The sequence below is a fragment of the Micropterus salmoides genome, unplaced genomic scaffold (assembly GCF_014851395.1).
Source record: "Micropterus salmoides isolate LMB-PRFRI ecotype aquatic unplaced genomic scaffold, ASM1485139v1 Ms_hic_scaffold_20, whole genome shotgun sequence".
Classification (NCBI taxonomy): domain Eukaryota; kingdom Metazoa; phylum Chordata; class Actinopteri; order Centrarchiformes; family Centrarchidae; genus Micropterus; species Micropterus salmoides.
This window is the reverse complement of record NW_024041151.1, coordinates 28,419,019-28,443,251: the sequence shown is the minus strand read 5'-3', so window position 1 is coordinate 28,443,251 and position 24,233 is coordinate 28,419,019. Positions and strand designations below refer to the sequence as shown.

At 40.7% G+C, this 24,233-nt stretch overlaps 1 protein-coding gene across 2 annotated transcripts in view; it reads left to right on the top strand.

Annotated features, from left to right (window-relative positions):
- LOC119914376 (WD repeat-containing protein 7) overlaps positions 1-24,233 on the top strand; it is a 127,567-nt gene that overhangs the window by 20,646 nt on the left and 82,688 nt on the right. For both annotated transcript variants that reach the window (XM_038733659.1, XM_038733660.1), the window contains exons 13-18: positions 1,850-2,070; positions 3,482-3,677; positions 7,416-7,630; positions 19,607-19,840; positions 20,065-20,358; positions 21,146-21,342. In XM_038733659.1, coding sequence (XP_038589587.1) covers positions 1,850-2,070; positions 3,482-3,677; positions 7,416-7,630; positions 19,607-19,840; positions 20,065-20,358; positions 21,146-21,342 — 1,357 coding nt within the window. The remainder of the gene's footprint in view (positions 1-1,849; positions 2,071-3,481; positions 3,678-7,415; positions 7,631-19,606; positions 19,841-20,064; positions 20,359-21,145; positions 21,343-24,233) is intronic.

The window sequence follows — 24,233 nt, the reverse complement described above, 5'->3', positions numbered from 1 at the left end:
ACTCTGTTTTAATATAATAATCATCTTTATTTGTAGAGCACTTTTCAAAAACAAGTTACAAAGTGCTTTAACAAGTGTAAAGACAATAATACCCAAGAGACAATAATACAAAGACAATACAAGATAAAAGCATGAAAACATTGAAAAGACTAAAATACAGATAAATATAAAATTAGTAAAATACAATAAAATAAAAGGGATAAAATCAAATAAGATCGGGAAAGGCTCTCCTATAAATGTATGTTTTAAGAAGGGACTTAAAAGAGTTCACTGACTCAGCTGACCTGATTTCCTCGGGCAGGCTGTTCCAGAGCCTCGGGGCCCTGACTGCAAACGCTCTGTCCCCTTTAGTTTTCAGTCGAGACTCTGGAACAGACCTCTGCCCGAGGATCTCAAGGTACATGCTGGTGCGTATGGGACTAAAAGGTCAGAAATATAACAAGGCGAGAGGCCATGAAGAGCTTTAAAAGTGATCAATAGAATTTTAAAGTCAATTCTAAAACATACTGGGAACCAGTGTAATGAAGCTAAAATAGGAGTAATGTGGGCATATTTCTTTGTTCTGGTTAAAAGCCTGGCAGCTGAGTTCTGGACAGTCTGGAGTCGATCAATAGATTTTTGGGTTAAACAGGTGAAAAGGCTGTTGCAATAATCCAGGCGTGATGAGATGAAGGCGTGTAAAATGGCCTTGGTGTCCTTAAAAGTTAACATAGATCGAATTTTAGCTATATTTCTAAGTTGATAAAAACATGATTGAACAAGCATTGTGGTGTGCTGCTCGAAATTTAAATTACTATCAAACCAAACACCAAGGTTCTTTGCCACAGGCTTAATGTGATTTACTAGGGAACCAGCAGATGGCAGCATTTGATTTGCCATCTGCTGAGACCCGATGACCAGGTTCAGCTGGAGGAAATTATTTGACATCCATTTTTTAACTTCACAAAGGCAGTTGTTAAGTGAACTCAGCATTCCAGGGTCTGTGGATCTGACGGGCAAGTATATTTGTGTGTCATCAGCATAAATATGAAAAGAAATGCCATGTTTATGGATAATATGTCCAAGGGGAAGCAGATACAAGGAAAACAAAATGGGTCCTAAGACCGACCCCTGAGGCACACCATATTTAACTGGACAGAACGAGGAGACATAGTTGTTTACAGACATGCAAAACTTCCTATTTGACAGGTAGGATGAAAACCATTCTAGGGCAGTACCAGAGATCCCCACCCAGTGCCTCAGTCTGTCTAACATGATGTTGTGATCAATGGTGTCAAAAGCAGCGCTAAGGTCCAGGAGTACCAGGACTGAGCACATGCCTTAACTCCTTTTCACTCTCTAATTAATGAGAGAAACTCGTGTGTTGATGTACATACATGTTCCATGGTTCCCAAATGATCAATGATCAATCGCATATCTACTATGACAGTCCAGTTGTTGGTCTGTTTAACTTTCGCACCACAAACGGCACCAGAGTCCGATGGGAACCAGACAAACAGCATCTATTCAGGTGATCTTGGTCTGGTTGTTTGGTCGGCATAAATTTCACTTGACATCTTTCACACCAGCCTAAACAAACCGAATCAAACGGGCAAACGCAGCAGAACTAAAGCAAAACTTTGGCGTGAAAACACCCTTACATGTTAAACATAAGACCTGCCATGTAGGCTCTAGTGTGGGTTAGCTGGACTGTAGTGTGCCCCAGTGTGTAATTTAGATTAGTATTTGATTTTGATTAAATTGAAACTTATACCAAATAAGCTTCATTCCTATTTATTTATTATATCGTAATTGCATCACACCATTTAACTTCTGTCAAACTTGAGTGTTGTTTCCGTCTCTCCTGCAGGCTGGCCCCCCCATCGCACCCTGCGAGGTCACCGGAACAAGGTGACTTGCGTCCTGTATCCGTACCAGATCTCCCCCCGCTACGACCAGCGCTCGCTGGTGTCCGGAGGAGTGGACTTCTCCGTCATTGTCTGGGACATTTTCACTGGAGAGATGAAGCACATTTTCTGTGTCCATGGAGGAGAGATCACCCAGCTCATCGTCCCGCCTGAAAACTGCAGCGTAAGACCTCTGACATATATAGCTTTATGTGGTTATTTCTTTTGTGCCTGTCCTTTTTCCGCTTTTCTTCCTTTTGTCTTTTTCTTTTCACCAACAGGGCAGCTCACTAGACATGTTTTCTTTTTTTTCATTTTCTTGTTGTTGGTTTGTTGTTTTGTTGTGAGCAGTGTGTTACGTTGCTGACATTAGATGTAAATGTTACAGGCGGGATGCCATTGTTGTTACTATGGAAATGACGGTAATGACATTGTGTTCTTGTGGTCAGATGTTGAATGCACAGACACACACATAACAAATGAAAACAAATGAAAACATTACATTGTTTAACTGACATTAAGATCAAATGATCAGAACTGTGTTGATGCCATGGAAATGAGATGTCAGATGCTGTTGTGTTGTTGGAGCAGGACTTGAATGACCTGTGACACGCATGCTTTAATTAAAGACATTGGATGTTTTGCGTGTGCGCACTTCTGGAAAATCAATGACCCCTTAAATTAAGTTGGTATTTATTTTTTTATTGGGACATACCAAAGTCCATACAAACAATGTGATCATTGTAACAAGACCGTAGACTTTATAAAGAACAAGACTGAGAGAACTTTTCTGTCAAAGGTTTCTCTAAAAACAGATGTAACCAATGGAAATAAAGCTGAGTGACAGAGGATACAGAAGCAAATAAGGACAATAAAACAAATAAAGAATACAGGAATAAAAACTAAATACATAATTGAAAAACAGAACTTGATAAATACAAAATGGGTATACTTTTTCATGATACTTAATTAACTTAAAAAACAAAATATAAATGTGAAATTCATTTCAAACAAATGATGGACGTACAGGTGCTCTCCCATATTTTCAAAAACCTTTTCTGGTGCTGTTTAAAATAAAATATTTTTTTGTTGTTGCTCGGTAACCTTACTCCTTAACTGTAGCTCAGACTGAAGTTTTTTGTTTTTCACTCCTGCAAAATTTGTCAACAATTGTGCTCTTTGTTTTCTGGCCTGCTCAATTTTGTCATGATTTGTCAGAGATGTAACGAAGATCCATTTTACACCATGCAATGTTTAAAACCGCCTATCTAACAAGAAATGCTAAAAAGTTAATCTTAAAAAAATTAAACTTATAAAATTAATCAAGTGACAAGTTTGGAGCATTGGTAACACTTCACAGTAAATACCCTCCACTGCCTTCACATGGATTCACTTTTAACATTCTAGCATGTGCAGGAAGTGTTGTGTTATGAACAATAGCATTGTCTTTATCCTATATATAGACAAATGGACCGGGATTCAATAAGGAAATTAAATTCTATCTTGTCCTCCACTAATCTGTCAGGGACCTCCCGTCAAATCCTCAGGTACATTTTTTTGGAAGATCACTGTTACGTACTGTGTTTCCTCTGCAGACACGGGTGCAGCACTGCGTTTGCTCGGTGGCCAGCGACCACTCTGTCGGCCTGCTCAGTCTCAGGGAGAGGAAGTGCATCATGCTGGCGTCGCGCCACCTCTTCCCAATCCAGGTTATCAAGTGGCGTCCGGCAGATGACTACCTGGTAGTAGGCTGCTCTGACGGCTCTGTCTACGTCTGGCAGATGGATACAGGTGAGAACTCTTCTACAGCTCTTCTTTAGAATTGGTTAAATGCTGAACTAATGCTTGACTTCAGAATAGCTCAAAAATAACTCACTAATCATCATATTTGTCTACAATACTACAGAACAGGTAAAATGGTCTTGCAATTGAACAGAAATTTGTTTATCCACTTCCTTCCAGCTCTAACTGTACATTTTAATACTTAATACTAGGTTAATTTGCTTTGCGAACTCGCTTATTTCGGCTTGACCAAAGGCAGAAAAAACTCTCTGGGTCGTATCTGTGAAAAGATGTGACCACAAAGCCGTCTTTGAACCTCTGTTACCTACTCGAGCACAAAACTGTGTTTTTTATCAAAGCTGTCAATAAATACAGATTTTGGACACCGTTACAACCAGTATGAAGCCCAATAGGAAGCTTGCCAGGTTTGAGACCAAATCTAAAATCTGTGCTCACCGACTGTATTTGGCAACTACAAAGATATTCAGATTGTAAGCAGAAGCTGCCTTTATAGTGGTGGCATCTCACTTGTAATCCTGCACAATAACACCATAATGTATGCAAGAAGTACATACATTAAGTACCACTTTTGCGTAGAAATAGAAGAAGATCATGTACAACCTGCTGTTGTGTAATCCTTGAAGTGCTTTTAAAATAAAGCATAAAATCCTTAAGCTTTTTAATACAGTGTAGTTCAGTGGTATTAGATGTCTATTCACCTGCAGATCACCACAGCTTACTGTACTGCGCTGTTATCAGCTGCTCCAACTATTAAGTTCAATTTCAAAGAAAAGCAAAGTCCTGGCTGAAATTCCTCTTTTACATTTTCACGTGATTCAGCTTTTGTTAGATGGTGTTTTTCATCTGAATCCAGCTCTGTACTTAACACACACAGACAGAGTGGTATTAATCATCATCTCATATTCATATTACTGATGAAATAAATATTTGAATATTCTTATAAATCTCATGTCTGGCCCTGTTTACACCTGGCACTAATATACTTCTTGAACCGATCACAAGTGCACGTTCCAAGTACATCAGTTCACTACATGCGTCTCGAGTGACCACTTCTGATTTGATCTCACTTCCCTGCTCTATATGCAAATAAACACATAATTTCTGGTTGCTAATAATAATAACTTTACTTGTATAGCACTTTTCAAAACCAAGTTACAAAGTTTTGCAAATACCAAATGCGTTGTTGTTTTCAACCAGAATTTGATGCATTTACTGTTTGTTATGGCTGCAACTAACACATATTTTCATTATCAATTTATCTTTCCATCATTTTCACAATTAATCGATTTAGTTGATCTATAAAATGTCAGAAAATGTCAGAAAATGGTGAAAAATGTATTTCCCAAAGTCCAACATGACGCCCTCAAATGTTTTGTTTTGTCCACAATCCAAAGACATTCAGTTTACTGTCATATTACATGTCAAGAAACCATGTAAGGAAACCAGAAAATATTCACATTTGAGAAGCTGAACTCAGATGATATTCTTCTTTGAAAAATGCCTCAGAATGATTAATCGATCATTCGGGTAGGTGTCAATAAATTTAATAGTTGACAGCTAATTGTTGCAGCTCTACTGTCTATCAGACCACAAATGAGACAAGAATTAAGAAGGGAAAGTGATAGAAGCCAGAGTGTTTCTGGTGGCCGGGTTGTTTATTGTACAAAAACACAACTTTATAACTTTATTCATGGATTTTGGTGAAACTGTGTCATATTTTATGGAGACATTTTTTTTTCTAGTTTTCCCTTTGATGTCTTCCAGCTGCTCTGCTTCAACTCTCTGTGATTTACGGAGTTGTCTGATGGAGAGATAGCGATAGCCGTTTCTTTAGCAACATGTAAAGCTAGCTGCTGCTAGCTGCAACTGCATTGCAGCTTAGTGGTCGTATTAGCTTTAAAGCTTAGCTTTATTAAACCTCCTCCTTCTGGCAGTCAAAAGCTCCTGTGCTAGCGGTGTAAACATCATTCCCCCGGTGCTCAGAGCTCTCAGTCGGGGCTAGTGTTTATAGTACCACTAGCTACACGGCCAACTGAGCTAAACAGCTAAATTAAGCCGTGCAGCTAGCCGTTCCTTTTCGACTAAGTAATCTTTGTGTGTTTGGTGTGTCCTGTATCCACGAGAATCTATTTTGCCTGTTGTTGTTGTTGTGGCAGCTTTTTCTTGGTGTTTTTTTGTCTTAGGTACATTCAAACCTGTGCTGAGAGCTGTCCACCTGTGAACAAGGCCCTTCAGACTCCCCTTTGCCCTATATCCTTAGTCATTTTTATTCATTAGTTTCATCATTACCATGAAACATGTACGTGGCACAGCATAGAGGTAACATGAGCTTGAATGATGACTAGCCACTGGAAGTGTGTGTGTGTGTGTGTGTGTGCGCACGCGCGCTCGTGTTCGTTGGGTCCAAAAACCGGGATTCCACTATACTTGTGGACCCCACAAGTTTAAATGGTTTTAAGGTTCAGGTTGAAATGAGGTTAATGCTAGGGGGTTAAGGTTAGGCATTTACCTTGTGATGGTTAAGGTTTGGGTAAGGGGCTCAGGAATGCATTATGTTAGCAGCGAGTCCCCATGAAGATAGTGCCACAAGGCTGTGTGTGTGTGTGTGTGATGAAGGGCCTGTGAGCCATGCTCCTATAGCATGTCCAACGCCTGAATACACACACACCTTCCTTAATTTCACACTTAGCTACCTTGCAATCTCCCAGCAATACAGCTCATTCAGGTCTCTCTCTCTCTCACTCTCTCACACACACACACACACACACACACACACACACACACACACACACACACACACACACACACACACACACACACAGGTACAATGGTACCACTTGTCCCCTCACTCTATACAGAGCCAATACCGATGTCTGCAGCTAATGATGTCTCTCTAAACCTCTCTCTGCAGAGACAATAGATGATGATACTGAGCATCGAGACAAACTGAGTGGGAGATGCTGTGAGAGAGAGATTGGCGGATTGATATAAATGGAAGGAGAGTGCATGAACAAGAAAAGAAACACTGATAAAAACAGAGAGCGCAGAGAAAGGGAGGCAGAGATGAAATGAGTTTGCTTACACTCTGATACCCTGAACAAAAGTATGTGTACACGTTATAGCTATATGCGATAACTATATATTATAGATGAATATGACATTCCTAAACCATGGGCGTTAATCTGCTGCTCCTCTGGTTTCAGGCTTTCTGCCAGATTTGTCAACCTGGCTGCAGATATTTGCTCCCATCATTAGTGAGGTCCAGCACTCATGTTGGCTCTCAGTCAGAGTTCCAGTTCATTTTAAAGATGTTGGATGTAATTCAAGGTCAGGGCTCTGTGCAGGCCATTCAAGTTCTTCCACACTAAACTGGGTAATCTATTTCTTTCTGGAGCTGGCTTCCCACACGGGAGCATTGCCATGCTTAACAGCGAAGGTCTAAACATACAGTTTGAAGCACAATGTCTGAAATGTCACTCACGTTTAGATTGTTTTTGAACTAACAAACCCCAACCAAAAGTACACCAATACATGTGGACAGGTGTCAGGTGTATGAAGTGTGAAAAGATGCAGTCCCAAACATAATATCTCAATACGGGAGAGGGACCAAAATATCTCAGGAAATAGCATGTTAACCCACCCAGTAGCTCTTTAACAATCTCTTGACCAAATAGTTGATTCCTCTTCAGTGAGACTGAGATTTTTTTTACTTGTTTGTGTTTTCAGGAGCCTTGGACCGCTGTGTGATGGGTATAACGGCAGTGGAGATCCTGAACGCCTGTGATGAGCTGGCCCCGGCCACTGTGGATGCTCTGAGCCACTCTGCTGTGAACCTGAAGCAGGCAATGACTCGCCGCAGCCTGGCGGCCCTGAAGAACATGGCCCAGCACAAACTGCAGACGCTCGCCACCAACCTGCTGGCTGCAGACAACGCTGACAAGGTAAAGACCAGCGGTCACACCACAGCAGAGGCTTTGTTTGGTAAATGGCTTCTGGAGGATTAGCCAGTTAATCTTGGATTCAGTCGACAGAAAATGAATCACCAGTAATTTTGCTAATCAACTGAATATGATTTATTAAGGAGAAATACCCTTACACCTAACTCTGAGCTCTGTTTGTTTGGGCTGGTGTGAAAGCACAATAATGATTCCCCCACAATAATATAGTATAAGATGCATCTTTTTAATCCTGTTTTACCAATTTGTCATTATTTTCTGATAAATGAGGTCCAGTTCATTCTTTTGATTTTCAGAATCACTTGGTTCTTGGTGAGCTTGAGTTGAAGTTTGATTTTCCCCCTTTGGGTCCGTTTAGTACTGATGATGCAGGATGACATCAAACTAGTCCAACCACTGTCACACAGACAATGTTTACAGCTCCTGGTTTCTTTGTGATTAGTCAGTTTAAACATGAACTGAAATTAGAAGTTAAAGGCAACAATTATTTTTTTAATTGGTCTGGACCTGATCAACTTAGGGTGCTTTCACACCTACTTCATTCAGTTCAGCTGAATCGCACTAGAGTTCATTTGACCCCTTGGTGCGGTTCGTTTGGGCAGGTGTGAATGCAGCAGTCGCACTGGGGTCCGCATGAAAAGCGGACCAAAAAAGCGGGCCGAGACTTCCTTGAAGAGGTGATCTCGGCACGGTTTCAAATGAACTATGGGGTGGTTCACTTGTGATGTGAAAGAAAACGAACCGAAACGAATGATAGCAGAGATGTGATCTGAACATTATTTCAAAAACTAAACCACTAAGAAATCCATCTGCTGTCCGAAAAATGTGTTCAGCGATCTTATAATTGATCTGTGTAAGCCATATAGGCTAAATCATTTGGTAACCTTCACTTGTCAGCACGGGTATTTTCCATGAATATTGGTCAAAAGCTGTTAAAGAAGGAGGGCAAGTAGTACTACTCCGTTTACCCTGTCAGTTCATTAAGTCCATAAAACATTTGTGACAGCGATCCCACAGTTCTCTAGGTTCGTTTGTAAAACCGCAGTATGAACATGAACTGGACCAGAACTAAAATGCAGCAGTGTATCATTTTTTTCACTTGATCCGGACCAAATGAACCGAACTACAGGTGTGAAAGCACCCTTAACTGCAGGTGTGGAAGAGAACAAAGACGTTTTTGTTTTTTCAAAAAAAAAAACTGTCTTTGGTTCTCTGTGTAATTCATCAAAAAACAGACACACCCACAGTGTTACCCTAACTCTAAAGTCTTCACCTGATGATTTATGTTTAGGGGGAATCGTGTATCTTACTGCAAAGGCACTGTGCAAAGAGATTTGTGTCCCCACAACATGAGTAATACACACACACACACACACACACACACACACACACACACACACACACACAGACAGACTGGTCATGTCGGTCAGATAGCTGCCGAAAGTCACAGACCAATTAAAACTCTGCTGGAGACTAAACAAAGGTCAACACTACTACGTGTGTGTGTGCGCGCGACCACTTGTGTCTCCCAGGGAAGGATGAACTATCTTAAATGTCAAAGAAAAAAAAGAACTGTGTTTCTTTTCTCTGAGCTGGAGTTTCCAGAGAGCAGCTTTAGAGGTTTAAAGGAGAACTCTGCCTAAATGTAAAGAGTTGTGAGTCACTGTCAGAGTTGCAGAATGGACCTTACTTTTAAAAACTGCTTTTGTAAAGTTGCTATTCAATAATGTTCCTTGTTATTTTATACTGTAGTCTAATTTCAACTTTTTCACGGGAAGAAAATTGTGCAGGCAGGGACATTTTTTCAAAAATACAGTTGCATCTGACACAGATTTAGTTCACATCCAGTGCAGCCAACAGATATAACTGGATTTGGCCAGAGCTCCTCTTCTGTCATGATAATCTCTATTAGCAATGTGAAAAGTGTGGACAAAAGTCTAGCAAGTGTTTGGTTGTTTAGTATGCCTGCAGGAGAGTGAGTTAGTTTCTTGTTAGCTGCACTGCTAAGTAAGCTAACTAGCTAAAGGCAGCTAAAGTTACAGAGAGCAGCAGTTACATTCAGATGGAGGATGAGCTAAGGGCCTGTGTAAAGGGCTAGTGTAAGATAATTATGTTTATTAATTTTAACTGTGAACTATGCAAAGCTACTCTGAATCCCAGAATACAAATACAGAGCTGGAAATGAGCACAGGTCAGTATACATTTAACCTGTGTAGTTATTCGGTCAAACTTGTAATGAAAAATTGTTAGTTGATAGTGCCCCCTACGTTAGTGATCTCCAGCAGGTTTTGGTTCTGTCTGGCAATGTCTCTGTTAAATGGTGGGCAGGCTAATGCTAGCCAGACCCCCTCCTCTCTATAATGCAGGAGCAACACAGCACTGAGTTTGCGGGAGCTGCCGATGACTCAGCAGGCGTGGAAATAACACGAGCACAGAGAAAAGTCCAGTGGGAAATCAGTGCTAATGTTACTAGCTACTCATTCTCCAGTCAGTAGCATATCACAGAAATTGACAGCGCGTCTCTTAGCAATGTCGGCTCTCGGATCTTAGTTTACTTGTGTCATGAGAAAAGCCCGCTAAGCGGCTTAAAGGTTACATGCATTCTCCCCACATATTCAGACAATTTCAGCTCTCATTTCCTGGTATTCACATCTAGATGTGTTAAACAACTCAGGACATACCACCCTTTGTTTGAACCTACCCATTTTTCAAGTGAGCAAAACTATTGGAACATGTGACTGCCAGATGTTTCTTGTTGCCCAGGTGTTGCCTTTTAGGTTGATTGTCCAACATTAAATAGCTCTGCATGACTAGTCCAAGTTTTCATCCTTGGTTCAAACCTGTAAAGACTGCATTTCATGTTAAAGAGGATAAACCAGCATGAAGACCAGAGAGCTGTCTATGGGAGAAAATCAAGCCACTGTCAAGCTGAGAAAAGAAGGAAAATCGAGCAGAGCCATTGGACAAACATTGGGCATAGCAAACACAACAATTTAATGTCCTGAAAAAGAAAGAAACTACTGGTGTACTGAGCAACAGACGTCCAACAGGTCGGCCCGAGGAAAACAACAGTAGTTGATGACAGAAATATGGTGAGAGCTGTGAAGAAAACCTCCAAAACATCAGGAAGTGACATCAGCAACGACCTCCACAGTGCAGGGGGTGAAGGTATCACAATCCACTGTTGGAAGAAGACTCAGAGCAGAAATATAGAGGCCACACCACAAGATGCAAACCACTCATCAGCAGGAAGAATCAGAAGGCCAGACTGAAATTTGCAAAGAAGTACAGAGATGAGGCGCGACAGTTCTGCAACACAATCTGATGGACGGATGGAGACCAAGATTAATCTCTAGCAAAGTGATGGAAAGGCCAAAGTGTGGAGAAAGAAAGGAACTGCTTATGATCCGAAGCATACAAGCTCATCTGTGAAGCCTGGTGGAGGTCATGTCGTGGCTTGGGCGTGCATGGCTGCTTCTGGAACAGGCTCATTAATATTTATTGATAATGGAACTGATGATGGTCGCAGCAGAATGAATTCAGAAGTGGACAGAAACATTTTGTCTGCCAGTTTACGGAGAAATGCATTGAAACTAATGGGGAGGAAGTTTATCATGCAGCAGGACAATGAGCCAAAGCACACTGCCAACAAAACAAAGGACTTCATCAGGGGAAAAATGGAAGGTTTTAGACTGACCAAATCAATCACCTGACCTGAACCCAACAGAGCTGCATTTCACCTCCTTAAGAGGAGACTGAAGGGAGAAACCCCCCGAAACAAAGAAGAAGTGAAAGAAGCTGCGGTAAAAGCCTGGAATAGCATCACAAATGAAGAATGCAACAGTTTGGTGATGTCGATGGTTCGCGGGCTTGAGGCAGTTATTGCAAGCAAGGGTTACGCCACCAAATATTAAATGTTATTTACTTTAAGATTATTTGTTCCTTTTGCTCACCTAAGAATGCTGTGGTCTAATACAGACGGTGATATGTCCTGAGTTGTTTAACACATGTGAATACCAGGAGATAAAAGTCTCATACTCATCTTTTGATCTTAAACCCAAATGTCTTCAGTGAATAACAAAAACAAAGGAATTTGCCTTACCGTTCCAAAACTTTTGGAGGAGACTGCATGTCCAACAACAGTTCAAATCTCTTTTGAAAAATGGAACATTATGCACACAAGCTGCAGTATTGTTCTAGTTTATATTTCTTTAAACACAATGTGAGGAGAATTGACTCTAGAATTTGAAAGGTCTGTTCACATCATCTTCCTTGCTCACCGACTGCTCAGCAGCAGTGGGCACAGTGTTGCCACTGATGGTGGGAAGGTTTACAAAGACAACAATTTAAGTAGTTATCTTATTTTACATGGTTTGTACTGACTGTAATATTTTAATAAATTTTTCCTTCACCTTATAAGTTGCTAAGAATTTTTACCATCCAGTTCAAATTGCTAATGTCTAAATTGCAGGAAATGTATTGGGGTTGGCTTTCATCTTACTCCACTTCCCCCAAGTGGCCAACAAATAAACCTAGGCCCTGCATGCAGCTGGGTGTAAAATAATTAATTCACAAACAATATTATAATGGGGAAAGACATTTTTTAGAAGTGCAGTAATAATTTATAAAGCCACTCTTATAGCAGTGCAACAAGTGTAGGCTTTTTCGTACAGACAGTTCACCAACCTAATGTAGAATGAGCGGCTCTAATCACTTATTCCAATATTCACACAGACTCGTTTGTACAGCATTACTGAAAACTGAGGCTTTGTGGTTACAGTTTCAGAATTTAATGTTGAATACCAGCTGAGACATTTTTAAACTATTTTCTTTATCATTAATGTTACTTTTCATTCATAAAGTACTCTGCTTTTGAAAGCAGTCAGACAAAAACAAGTTGACCCAAGAATTCCTGCCACACTTCGAACAAATCACCTTTCAGAGTCCTGCTCCAACTGTTTCATGTGGAGCAGCTTGTCTGCGTTGACCCCTCGGAGGATCAGAAGTTCACTTGTCAGACTCGGATGATCTGATCAGCCCTGACGGAGTAAACCCCGCCCACCTGGGTGTCCCAGCACAGAAAACAAACGCTATGAATTATTTAGTGTCTGAGCAGCGTTTACTTCAGCTGCTGGTACAGTTTGACTTTTACAGCTTCACTTTGAAGCCATTTAGCTAAGCTCTCCATCTCCTCTTCTGTCGGGGTTGTCCCTTTTCTTCTCTTCCCGTCCACCACATAACCTTTGTGTTCTCCCCCCACCCATGTGTTGGTTTTATTATAGGTGTCTCCTGTTTGTTTTTTTGTGCCTTAACTGGCCATAATCGCAGCTCTTTTTTGAAAAGGCACAACAGCTGCAATCTTTTCTCCCTGAACGAGATCACAGTTCTCTTTTCTGCTTCTCATCTCTGTCATTTCACACTCACATTAGGGGTCAAAACCAACCACTATCTTCGGTGTGTGCGCGTGAGAGTGTGTACTCCCCTGATGTCTGTAATGACAGATAATCACCATGAAATGTCAGTCAACCTAAATGTTACACCCAGCCAGCTCCAAGCCTTCGTCAGTGTGTATTTACAGCTGATGTTTATTGTTGTTCAGATTTCCTGTGTGTGTGTGTGGGGATGTCACATGTGTTACTTTGAGTTTGTCCTCTGGCAGGTTTGCTGTCAAAACGTTTCTGGGTTTTGCTGTTTGGTAGCTTTCTGTTGGTATATAACTAATAAACTGAATATCTTTGGCCTTTGGACCTTTGCTCAGAGTAAAGTAGACATTTCGGCTCTCAGAGCTCGTATTTGCTGCAATTTATTTCTGTCATTTTTTTCACTTAAATTTTCAAATACACTATAGAGTAATTGAAAAGATGCATAGATTGGTTGCAGCTCAGAATAGTTTGTTCTTTGTTCTTGACGTAGTTGATAAAACAGAAATAGAAACATTAGACAAAATAGACAAACGTAATATATTGAAAAAGAGTAAGGAAGTAAAAACAACACAATAATAAAATAAAGTAAATGCTCAATTCTTTAAAAGAAAGTATAGATAGGAAGTAAAATGACAGTTTAACTGGATCTCAGCGTAAAAGTAAAATCATATTACAAAACCTTAAAATAAATGTTAAAAATGTATTTAGGTTCACACAGCCATGGCTCTTCACTGCTTCCCTACAAATACCAGTAATCACCATTACTGTGCCAAACAGCATGACACGGCATGAAACAACGACTGGCCCACTGCCAGGGAAACTATGAACCAGTCAAACTTCACTTTTAAGGTTTTTATTGTACGTCTTGCTTAAGTCGTCCCTTACCTGCGTCTCAGATGTTACCTAAAGAAGTGGCCTGCAGACTGCAACCTAAATTAAGTTAAGAACCTCTCACTGGTACACCTGCCCTCCAGGGTCCCACAAACTACAGTCTCAGACCACCCCACAGGAGGCATCAGTCTTTAACAGCATTGTGATTGATCATTTTTATCCAAGTTAAGATTTTTATTTCAAGCTCTCTTTTTATTCATTTAAATTTTAAAGTATTGAGTGCTACCCTGTGTGTGTGTGTGTGTGTGTGTGTGTACTCACTAGAATCTGTGTTTGTCTGTGTGCGTGTGTCTTTGTGTATTGGACTCCAGTGGCGTTTGCCAGAAGGGCCCTGCAGGACGATGACCTTTAGACCTACTGCCCAGGAGCTATAGGTGTATACTACAGTGTATACTGTATGTGCGTGTGTGTGCTTGCGTGTAGATAAGAGACTGAATTGAAATATCAGTTTTTCATAAACAGTTACAGTGTGTGTCTGCGTTCAGATAGTTTTTCAAGAACAGAATAGACACAAAACAAAGCGGTCTGAAATCTCTCTCTATTTGCTACCTGGTGCAGTAAGGAGATCTCCAGAGAAACTGGTCAAAATTTTAGAATTTATTCATTCAGAAAATTCAGATCGACATCAGAACTAAAGACGACCAGTTGTAGCTGCAGTATCTGCTTGAGTTCAAACATTTATTATCAGGTCAGTCACAAAACCCTGTCACCATGTCCGTGTTTATTATTGTGTGTGATGTGTAATGTTGCTGTTTGCCCTTAGATGGCAGTGTTCATCCACCAAAGCAGCACACACACTCAGGCAGACACATACACACAAAGCGAGGAGGAGCAGCATCACCCTTTTGACAGGAAAGTCTTCCCTGAGGGGTGTGTGTGTGTGTGTGTGTGTGTGTGTGTGTGTGTGTCCCAGTGTCCCAGCTGCAGGTGTATTGTGTCTCTCGGTCAGTCAGGAGTCTCCACTGCTAATTATTGTTCTCTCTCTGTCTCTTTCACACAGTCACATCCAGTTCAGTTCGATGAACTTCAAAGGTTAAAAACCCGTGTTTTCTAAACTGAAGGTGCAACACAGAGAAATATTAGTGATTTGATTAATAAAAGTAAAAGGTAACACTAAAGCTCCAAGCAGGGTTGAAAGGGCCCCTGCATCCACGTGTGCCTCAGGGGGCGCGGCAGCTGTTGTATTGTAACCAGAGGCCGGTTTGACACGGCGCTAAATCTTCATGAGGATCTGGCACTCCCAGTCTGTCCTGACCAGAAAAACAGCCGTATAGGTCGATTGTTCAAGCAGCTTATTACGACCTATATTTTTGTTTATTGTTAAGCCGTGACCTCTAGTGGCTGTAGTAAGTATGAGGAGAGCAAAAGAAGTCAGGTGATTTAGTATAAAGAGCAAGAAAATCTGCATAAGGTGGATGGATGGGTCAAACTAACAAAGGACAAAGGACTTTCATTGAGGAGAACTGGGTTTGAGTCCAGTGCAAAATAAAGTCAATTTTGACATATTTAAAATTTTAAGTTAAGTAATGTTACGACTTCCATTACTTAGATCACGTGACTTACGTGACGTAGTTATTTGTACCCAAACTACAATCTTTTCCTAAACCTAACCAAACTACGACCGTTTCACAACGTTGACTGCATGTTTAACGTCATGGACTAGCAATTTCTAATGGTTTAGGTAGAAGGTAGAAGACTTAGGTGTATGTATTTAGTTTACCTCAAGGAAATTGTACTTTCTTACAACATTACAATGTTGGATGTTCATTTAAACATGGCCACAGCTTCAAATAATGAGTAAACAGTAATTAAAAGAAATCACTGTGAGCCAAAACCTCAGATTTCCTCCTGTTCTGAACGCTCTGTTTTGAACTGCTTTTTCTTCCAACGGCTCCGTTCTAGGAGCTAGCAGGTATGACATATGTGGTTGTTTGCTCCGCCTCAGGTCTTGGCCAATCAGAAGACAGTGGGCTTTGAGAGGAGGGGCCTTACAGAGGCAGGAGCATCTACAGCTTCATTCAGACTGAGGCTGAAATGAAGGCCTCCATAAAGAGACAGAAGATAGAAAATGATTTTATTTTTCAACTTTGATTCATGCAAAACTACAATATAGGACTGGAAATGCAGTATAATAGGTCTCCTTTAAAAAGTGAAATTGAATGTACTTTTACTGTCCCTGATGTGTTGCAATTATACTCAGAGTTGGGTCAGTCTGACCTCTATTAACGATATGTCATGTGTAAGCATCTTTAAATAGTATTGGTAATTAGCAGAGCGGTGCAACTTTAATCTAACCGTTTGGTTGGTCTAGTCTAAATAATCTGAGTGATTGGGAGAACTGCGTGTTGCAACCGTCCCGTCTCCCCTACTATACTTTCCTGATCAGCTTCCAGACCAGAGTCTGAAGCCCAGGGGAGATGTTTGCTAGCTCTAACCGCATCCACTTTCCCAGCAGTTGGGAAACAATAGACAGACTTTTCTTGGTCATGAGAAGCTGCAGCACATATTGACCTACACACTGTAACCTACACTCTACATTTACTGCCAGACTGAAAACTAACTGCTCATCTGTTCCTCTGCTCGGCTTGCTTTCACTGTCACTTACTGCCACTCGCTGTGTGTCTCTCAACCAAACACACTCTACACACACACATTACCCACTGCCTATTCCTTAAATGAGTTACGCTACTCTTCAATCAGTACCTTTCAAATAGATGTTCTTTGAAGATTGAGGGGAGGGAGCTAGCCAAACGTGTTATTGTGCTTACACAGCGTGCAAGTGACAATCATTAACAGCCCATTGATATTACTGATAGTGTGAAGCTTTAGCAGTCTGCTTCCGGTCTACAGTGTGAACATAACTAATGCTTAAAGCATTAGTCAATTGATTGACTGGTCTATCGGCCAATGTTATTTATCAAACGAGAATACAAAACATTCTTTGCTACTGGCTGGTCTGATGTGAGTCCTTAATTTAATATTTTTTACCATCGTAAACTGAATATCTGAATATTAGAGAACACTCTGTTTTTTTTAATGTGATGTCTAAGCTGGGTGGGTACTCACACTACACCATTTAATCTGACTTTCCGCAATGCAAGAACCTGCAACTTTTATGCTCACACTGAGAAAAGTTATTTTGTGCTGTTCTTTTAAGAACAAAATGTAAGAATTAAAAAGAAAAAACATGGAGCCGAAGGTATCTGGAAGATGTAAACATTATGGTGTCACAGCAGTTTCAAGATGAGCTCACTGCAGTTTTTAAAGTTGTTATTTTTGACAGCCACGAAGGCATTTAGACAGTGGAAGTGCTCAAACTGCAGACAGCCGACCAAATTTCCCCTCATTACTTCATCACTTCATTTTTCCTTTAAGCACTCCGCCCTCCCTTTCTCCTCCCTCGTAGTCAGATTCTCACAGGATCCCAGTTGTCTGATTGCAGTCTATATACAACTACATGCATGTGTCTCTGCTAATTAAAATCGAGCAGCGTGTTAGTGGCAATTACAGCTAATGGGGTGTGTGTGTGTGGTGTGTGTGTGTTGTGTTGTGTTCTGTATGATAGTTTGTGTCTAAGGTATTTAAATAATTATTCCCTAAGGGCTGAAATCTTTTTTTTGGAAGGAGACCTATTATGCTTTTCCACATTTTATGACTTATCTACAATGTTGGATGTTCATGTTAAACATGGCCAAAGCTTCCAATAATGAGGTAAAAGAAATCCCTGTCAGCAAAAACCTCAGATTTCCTCCTGTTCTGAACGTTGAACTTCTTTTTCTACCAGCCGCTCACACTATCTGTGTGGCTCAGGGACAACGACAGCCTGATCACATGCTTCAGGGCTTTGAGAGGGGGGGCCTTAAAGACACAGGAGCATCTACAGCTTGTTTCAGACAGAGGCTAAAATGAAGGCCTACATGAAGGGCCAGTATTAGACAGAATATTATTTTTTTTTGGAATTTGAATCATGCAAAGCTGCCATACAGGACTTGAAAAGCAGTAAAATAGGCCTGCTTTAAAAAATGTTTTTGTTCACAGTTCAGGTTGGAGTTTTGATGAGGATCTCTAAATTCTTGCCAACATATTAGCTGCAACACGTTTATACAATGTTGATCTGTCAGATTTTGTGTTTTCAGCATGCTTTGCTGCCCTGAAGTGGCCAAAATTTAAATGAACGCAATTAATAGGTGAGTTTGACTTCATGCGGCGCTCTGCAGAGCTGACTTAACGTGATGCATGCTGGACTTAAAATAAGGCATGCTAGTTAGAAATTGTGTCTGACTTTCGTCTGCGCTGCAGGTAGAATGTGTTTTTATACCCTGCCCCTGCAGCCACCTGCAGCTCATGTTAGACTGTCAAGTCGGCGAAAGTCAGCTGCAGTCATCTCGAACGCACGTACTGTTAAAGGCCACGTTCAGCCAAAAATAATCTTGTTATTGCTCTCTGGTGGACAAACTGTGTAATGAAGACTGTCTCTAAACTACTTCAAATATATTTTATATTCAGTATTTCTGGACGAATACTGGTTTGAGTAAGTGAATCCCTCCAGAGGATCACAGGATCTGGTATACAGTTTAGCCCTTTCATTAGTCTATTTCTGCTCTTGCTGCATCACTGCTACAATTACATGCAACCAGGTGCGGGACTTGTACATGTGGGTGTGGCTCTGGGAACAGTAACAATAAACGACAACGAGTAAGTCAGTATTTAACAAGCAGACTTGCTCAGTATAGATATAAACCACCATTGAACCAACAGGAATCAATAAGGCCATTAACAGAGCTTGCCCATGTTCTACTACTATACAGGTGATAGATTGTAAAATGCATAACATACTTTCCAGCATAAGTACTAATAATATCTTAGCTCAGTTAACTTAGATAACCAGAAGAGTCAGCAGTTCACTAGTTGCAACACTAGAACAGACTGATTTATCTGTGATTAACTGGATGTTAATATCTATCATGCCAATGGAGTGGTTAGGCTTTAGCCAGGCGACACATGTTTGAGCGCTTAGCTGTTTTAGCTGCATGCTGATTAAATACATTTTAAACCAATTTTACTCATGAAGATCATTTTACTCATCATAGGGAGTACTACTTGACCTGTGAAAGTAGTTGTATGATGGAGGAGTTTTGTTGAGTCTGAGAAAATAATCCAGATGATTTCAGAGTGATTTCATTAGGCTACAAATGTATTTGATTAATTGCTTCATTTGGACTTTTATTTTTTTAATCTCTCTCACAAGTCCCCCAACTTGATGTGAGTATAATACTAGATCACTGGAGTACCCCTTCAAAGAATGGTACATTTTGGAGTCCTGTCCACGGGCTTTGTCTCAGCCTTAATACTCCATTTCAGAGAGTACAGATGACATGTCTAGCCATTATTTGTAGGATTTAAAAATAATTTTTGTGCCATCTAGTGCAAACCATTACATTCCCACCCAACAGATAAAACTTACACATTTTCACTAGGATTGTTTCATTTTTCTACAATAATTTCAGAATAATTTGAAAGAAGGAGGAAGCTCTGCCATCTGACTCAACTTAACCTACAGGCGCAAATCACCCTATGAGCACAAAGTATCTATGCTGAAAACACAGACTGACTAACATTCATTACCGTTTCTCTCTCCTGCCTCCAGGGAAACCTGCCAAAATACTCCCACAATGCCCTGGTGGTCCAGGCAATGAAGACCAACCTGACGGACTCGGACATGCATGTGCTGTTCTTCGATGTGGAGGCTGTCATCATCCAGCTGCTGACAGAGGAAGCCCAGAGACCGAACCCCATGCTGGTGTCTCCAGAGACGCTGCAGAAGAGCCAGGCCGGGGCCGACAAGGGGGGGTCCTTCCTGGCCAACAAGATCTTCAAACAGGTCAGTAAACACAAAAGGAAAAAGAAGGTCACAGTCCTAAACTATACCGGTGCTGGTCATATAATTAGAATATCATCAAAAAGTTTTAAATCCATGAGATATGTTTTTCTTCATAATTTCATGTTTTGATTTAGTTTATTTCTCTAGTATTTACCCTCTTCCATTGTATTATTGTGCTGTTCTTTTATTGTTTAATTTTTAATAATATTATCTGTCCAAACCAGGTGAAGGAGACGATGAAGGAGACCATCAAGGAGCATCTTTTGGACGAAGACGAGGAGGAGGAGGAGGAGATGAGGAAGCGGGAGGAGAAGTCCAAGTCTCTGAGTCTGCTGGAGTACAACCTGACAATGGACACGGCCAAACTCTTCATGTCCTGTCTGCACGCCTGGGGCCTCAACGAACAGCTGGACAGCATCTGTCTGGAACGACTGGGCATGCTCAGACCCCACTGCCCCATCTCCTTTGGCCTGATCTCCAGAGGAGGTCACATGTCCCTCATGCTGCCCACCTTCAAGGTACCTGTCTAGCTGGTACTAATCCTGATTAGTGTACCTGTACCTTTTAAAAATATTGATTGAAATCAGATTTTTTAGGGAGACTTAAATACATAATATTAAACATATTACGAGATACCAAAGCAAAAATCTTTGTGAAAACAAAGATTGAGAAACGATTAACAATTTTGATAATTGATTAATTTAAAAATAATAATCTGCGCAGGATTTTTTGCTTTTCTTGTAAATTAAATATCTTTTTTTTTGACCATCAGTCAAAGACCTCACTTTGAGAACTGTGGTAATTATTTTGGACATTAGTAAAACTAAATCATTATTTGATTAATTGAAAAAATTATCAGTAAACTAACTGATAATAAAATGAATAATTAGTGTATGCCTTAAATACTTTATGCCACTAGGTACTCATTTCAAAACTAACAATAAGTAACATAAAACGTATAGATATTTAAGATTTTATCTTGTTGTATTCCATACATTTTTATGTTCCATCACATTCTCCCAAATTATTATATAATAACAGTATCACTGATTGACATTCCTGTAGCACCTTTATGGAGTAAGTGTCAGAAAGTGCTTCACCAGTCAATAAAAATAACTGAACACCAACAAATAACAAAGAGACAATACAGAGAGCGTCAGGTCATGAAAATGTTCACTCAGCTGAGCTGAGTGAAACACACCTGAGCTACAAAAACGCACGACTGGTCACTTATGTTGACCCGTTTACACCACATGCCAGCATTTCCAGGGTCCCCAGTTCATTTGACTGCCTCTGTTTCCCCAGGAGTCTTTGCTGCGGCAGTTGTCCCTGGCGACGGGTCTGAAGCTGAGTCTAACGGACATTGTGGGAAAGGGGACGTATGGCGTGTCAAGGGCTGTCACCACACAGCACCTCCTGTCTGTAATTTCTTTGGCCAACACTCTGATGGGCATGACCAACGCCACTTTCGTCGGCGAGCACATGAAGAAAGCACCTGCCAGGTAACAAACAAACAAACACCTACTGACGTACAGCTTTTGAATATTCTTTTCTATCTATTTTTATTTTATTTAACCTCTTAACATTCCGATGGCCCGCAGGCCGTCATTCCCCGGTGGCGGCTTTCAGTATATGTGCACACAACAGCTGTGTTAAAGAGGTGGCATTATGCTCATTTTCAGGTACATTAGGGGTAACATAGCATTATATAGCGTTATAGCTTTAGCTGTGTTAGCCAACGTTTACAACTACGCACATGAACAGTCTGTGAAGTTTCATTGCCGTGTTTATTTTAAATATAATTCACAACCAATAAAGCATACTTACAGGTTGTGATTGGGAATTTCCAGGCCCAAACAGAGTCAGAGTTGCATTGTCTTTTAGGACTAAACGTTGAACTGTTGCCGGTGTTCTGATGATCTATGCTGCCTTGCAGAAAAATGCTTCCATAGCGTAAATCGATAGACTCGACTCTGCTCGGCCCTGCTCCGTTTTCCATTGCAGATAGTACCCAGAGATGGTACGTAGCTTGTCGTCATAGTGACGCCACACACAACTGCTGCGACGTAATGTTCAATGCAACACACACACCAGCGATCCACACAGCTTTCTCTTTTTTAAGTTAAAACGTTTCAACATTCCTCAGAATATAAAGAGTGTTTTCCTCTGCCGTTGTTGCTGCAGTGGTCTGTGACGGCAGGAGCAGAGGGCTCTGAGAGCGGGTGGCTGGCCGGGCTCTCACACTCCTCCCGCGGGTTGGCACAGGCATTCCGCCATCACTTCTCGTAAAACTGACAATATTCGAAATCTACACTGCTGATTTCTCACCTCAAAACTTCTCAGAAGTGGATTTAGTGATGAAATTCCATAGGAAAACTGTAAAATATAAAACTTTCTATTGCTGGCCTCTGTCTGGAGCAGCAATGATGATAGTGAATATTCTCTCTGACCAATCAGCAGTCTTTTATATACATACATTTTAGTATCCCTCAGCAGGTACAGGTACAACATTTCTACAATGGAAAACCAAACAAAGGCGAGTTGAGCCAAAGGGCCTCCTCTCAGACTAGCTTGGTTTTAGGGAATGCCTGACCCCGCTAGCCGCTTGGCAAGCTTTATGACGCGTTTTCATTCATTTCATTCATGACGTCCCAAGTAAAGGAAGTGAAGGGCTGGACTACAAACGAGCTGTTTTCAGGCAGTTCAGAGCAGAGCTTTCTGTGGGAGATGGGAACTCCCTTTGGGCTGGACTTTGGGCTTTTTCACTTTGCAAACCTGTTACATACACAAAAAAGAGATATAACTCAATACAGGAGAGGGGATAATAAAAAGCATAATACCACCTCATAACAGTGTGTACAATCAGTGCCTCTGTCAGACCAACCAGTACAATAAAAATTGTCGCGACTTACCTATGAAGCTAAATAGTAATCCACCGATCAATTATATTTCAACAAAAATGGTTTTGTTACGTTGTCAAAGGTCCAGACGATCCAATCTAGTAAAAACATTTAGACCAAAACACATTATTCTGTCAATAAATCCCCAGGGACTGCTGCTGCATCGTTTCGTATTTGCCGGCAGACACATCTTCATTTCAAAATGGCTACTGAACTCTGACATTTTCGATTGACACCTAATTTGATCTGTAATTAGGGGCTGAAAGGAAGTGCCAGCCCCTATTATTTCGTGGGTAGGCCGAGCCTATTGCAACCAATTGTGCCGGTGACAGGCACTTTGTGTAGTCAATAAAATTGTGAAAATAACGATATGTAACTTCAACTACAAAGTTCATGATCTACCAGCAAAAAACACATCTGCGTAAAGCTACCGGCTAATATGGAGTGATACAGCAGCAGCCGCTTGCCACCAAGGAAAAAAAAACGCTTAGACATAGCCTTAGAAAAAGAAAACTGTAAAATATTCATTTTCTGTGGTATTGCTATAAAATTTAAATTTGGACTAGGTGAGGCTTCCTGCTGTGGCCCAGCAGTGTTTTGGTCCCAGCTATGGTTGTCTGCATGCACTGGAAAACCTTTGCATCGACCCAGTTGCATTTCTATGCAGATAACATGGTTATATAGACATGTCCTCCCACCTTGGCTCAGGCTTTCACGGAGCTTCAGGTTGCATTCTCTGCATTGCAGTTCTCATTGCACAACCTTAAATTACTCTTAAATACCCCAAAACCAAGTTTGACATTCACTAGAGCTCGCTCTCAGGAGAACCTTAGCCTGTGGACACTAAATGGGGCTGTCATTGAAAGAGTAACTTGCTACAAATATCTTGATATTTGGCTGAACGATAAATTGGCTTTTAATATACACATAGATAAGCTTTTAAAGAAACTCAGGCCCAAACTTGGTTTTGTTTCCCCTATGAAGTGAGGAAGAAACCAGTCTATCTTTTTTTCATCACCTCTAAAAAAAAAACTTGATTCTGCATACCATGCAGCGTTGCGTTTTATTACAGTTGCTAAATCATGCACACATCCCTGCAGAATATATGATATTGTGGATTGGCCATCATTAGCTATGCGGAGACAGATACATTTGTGTATCTTTATTTATAGAGCACTCATTTGCAAATTACCACTTTACATTAATAGCCTCCTCAGCTTTGCGGTCAGTAGTCATCATACCCAGTCCAGCAGGCTGCTGCTTTTAAAAGTTCCCATTAACTTGAAACTCCTTGCAAAGGACCCTCCGGCTGGATGTACTGGTACCTCTTTGGAAGTTCAAATCCTTGATTACAGAGGTTTTTAAAGATGAATGTAACTGTTTTTGAATAAGCTGGCTTTACATTGATATATTTTAATGGCTTATTGAAGTACTATTGTAGTACTGGTTTGATAGTGGGTTGTGACTGTTGCATTTGTATATAGTTAAAAGGG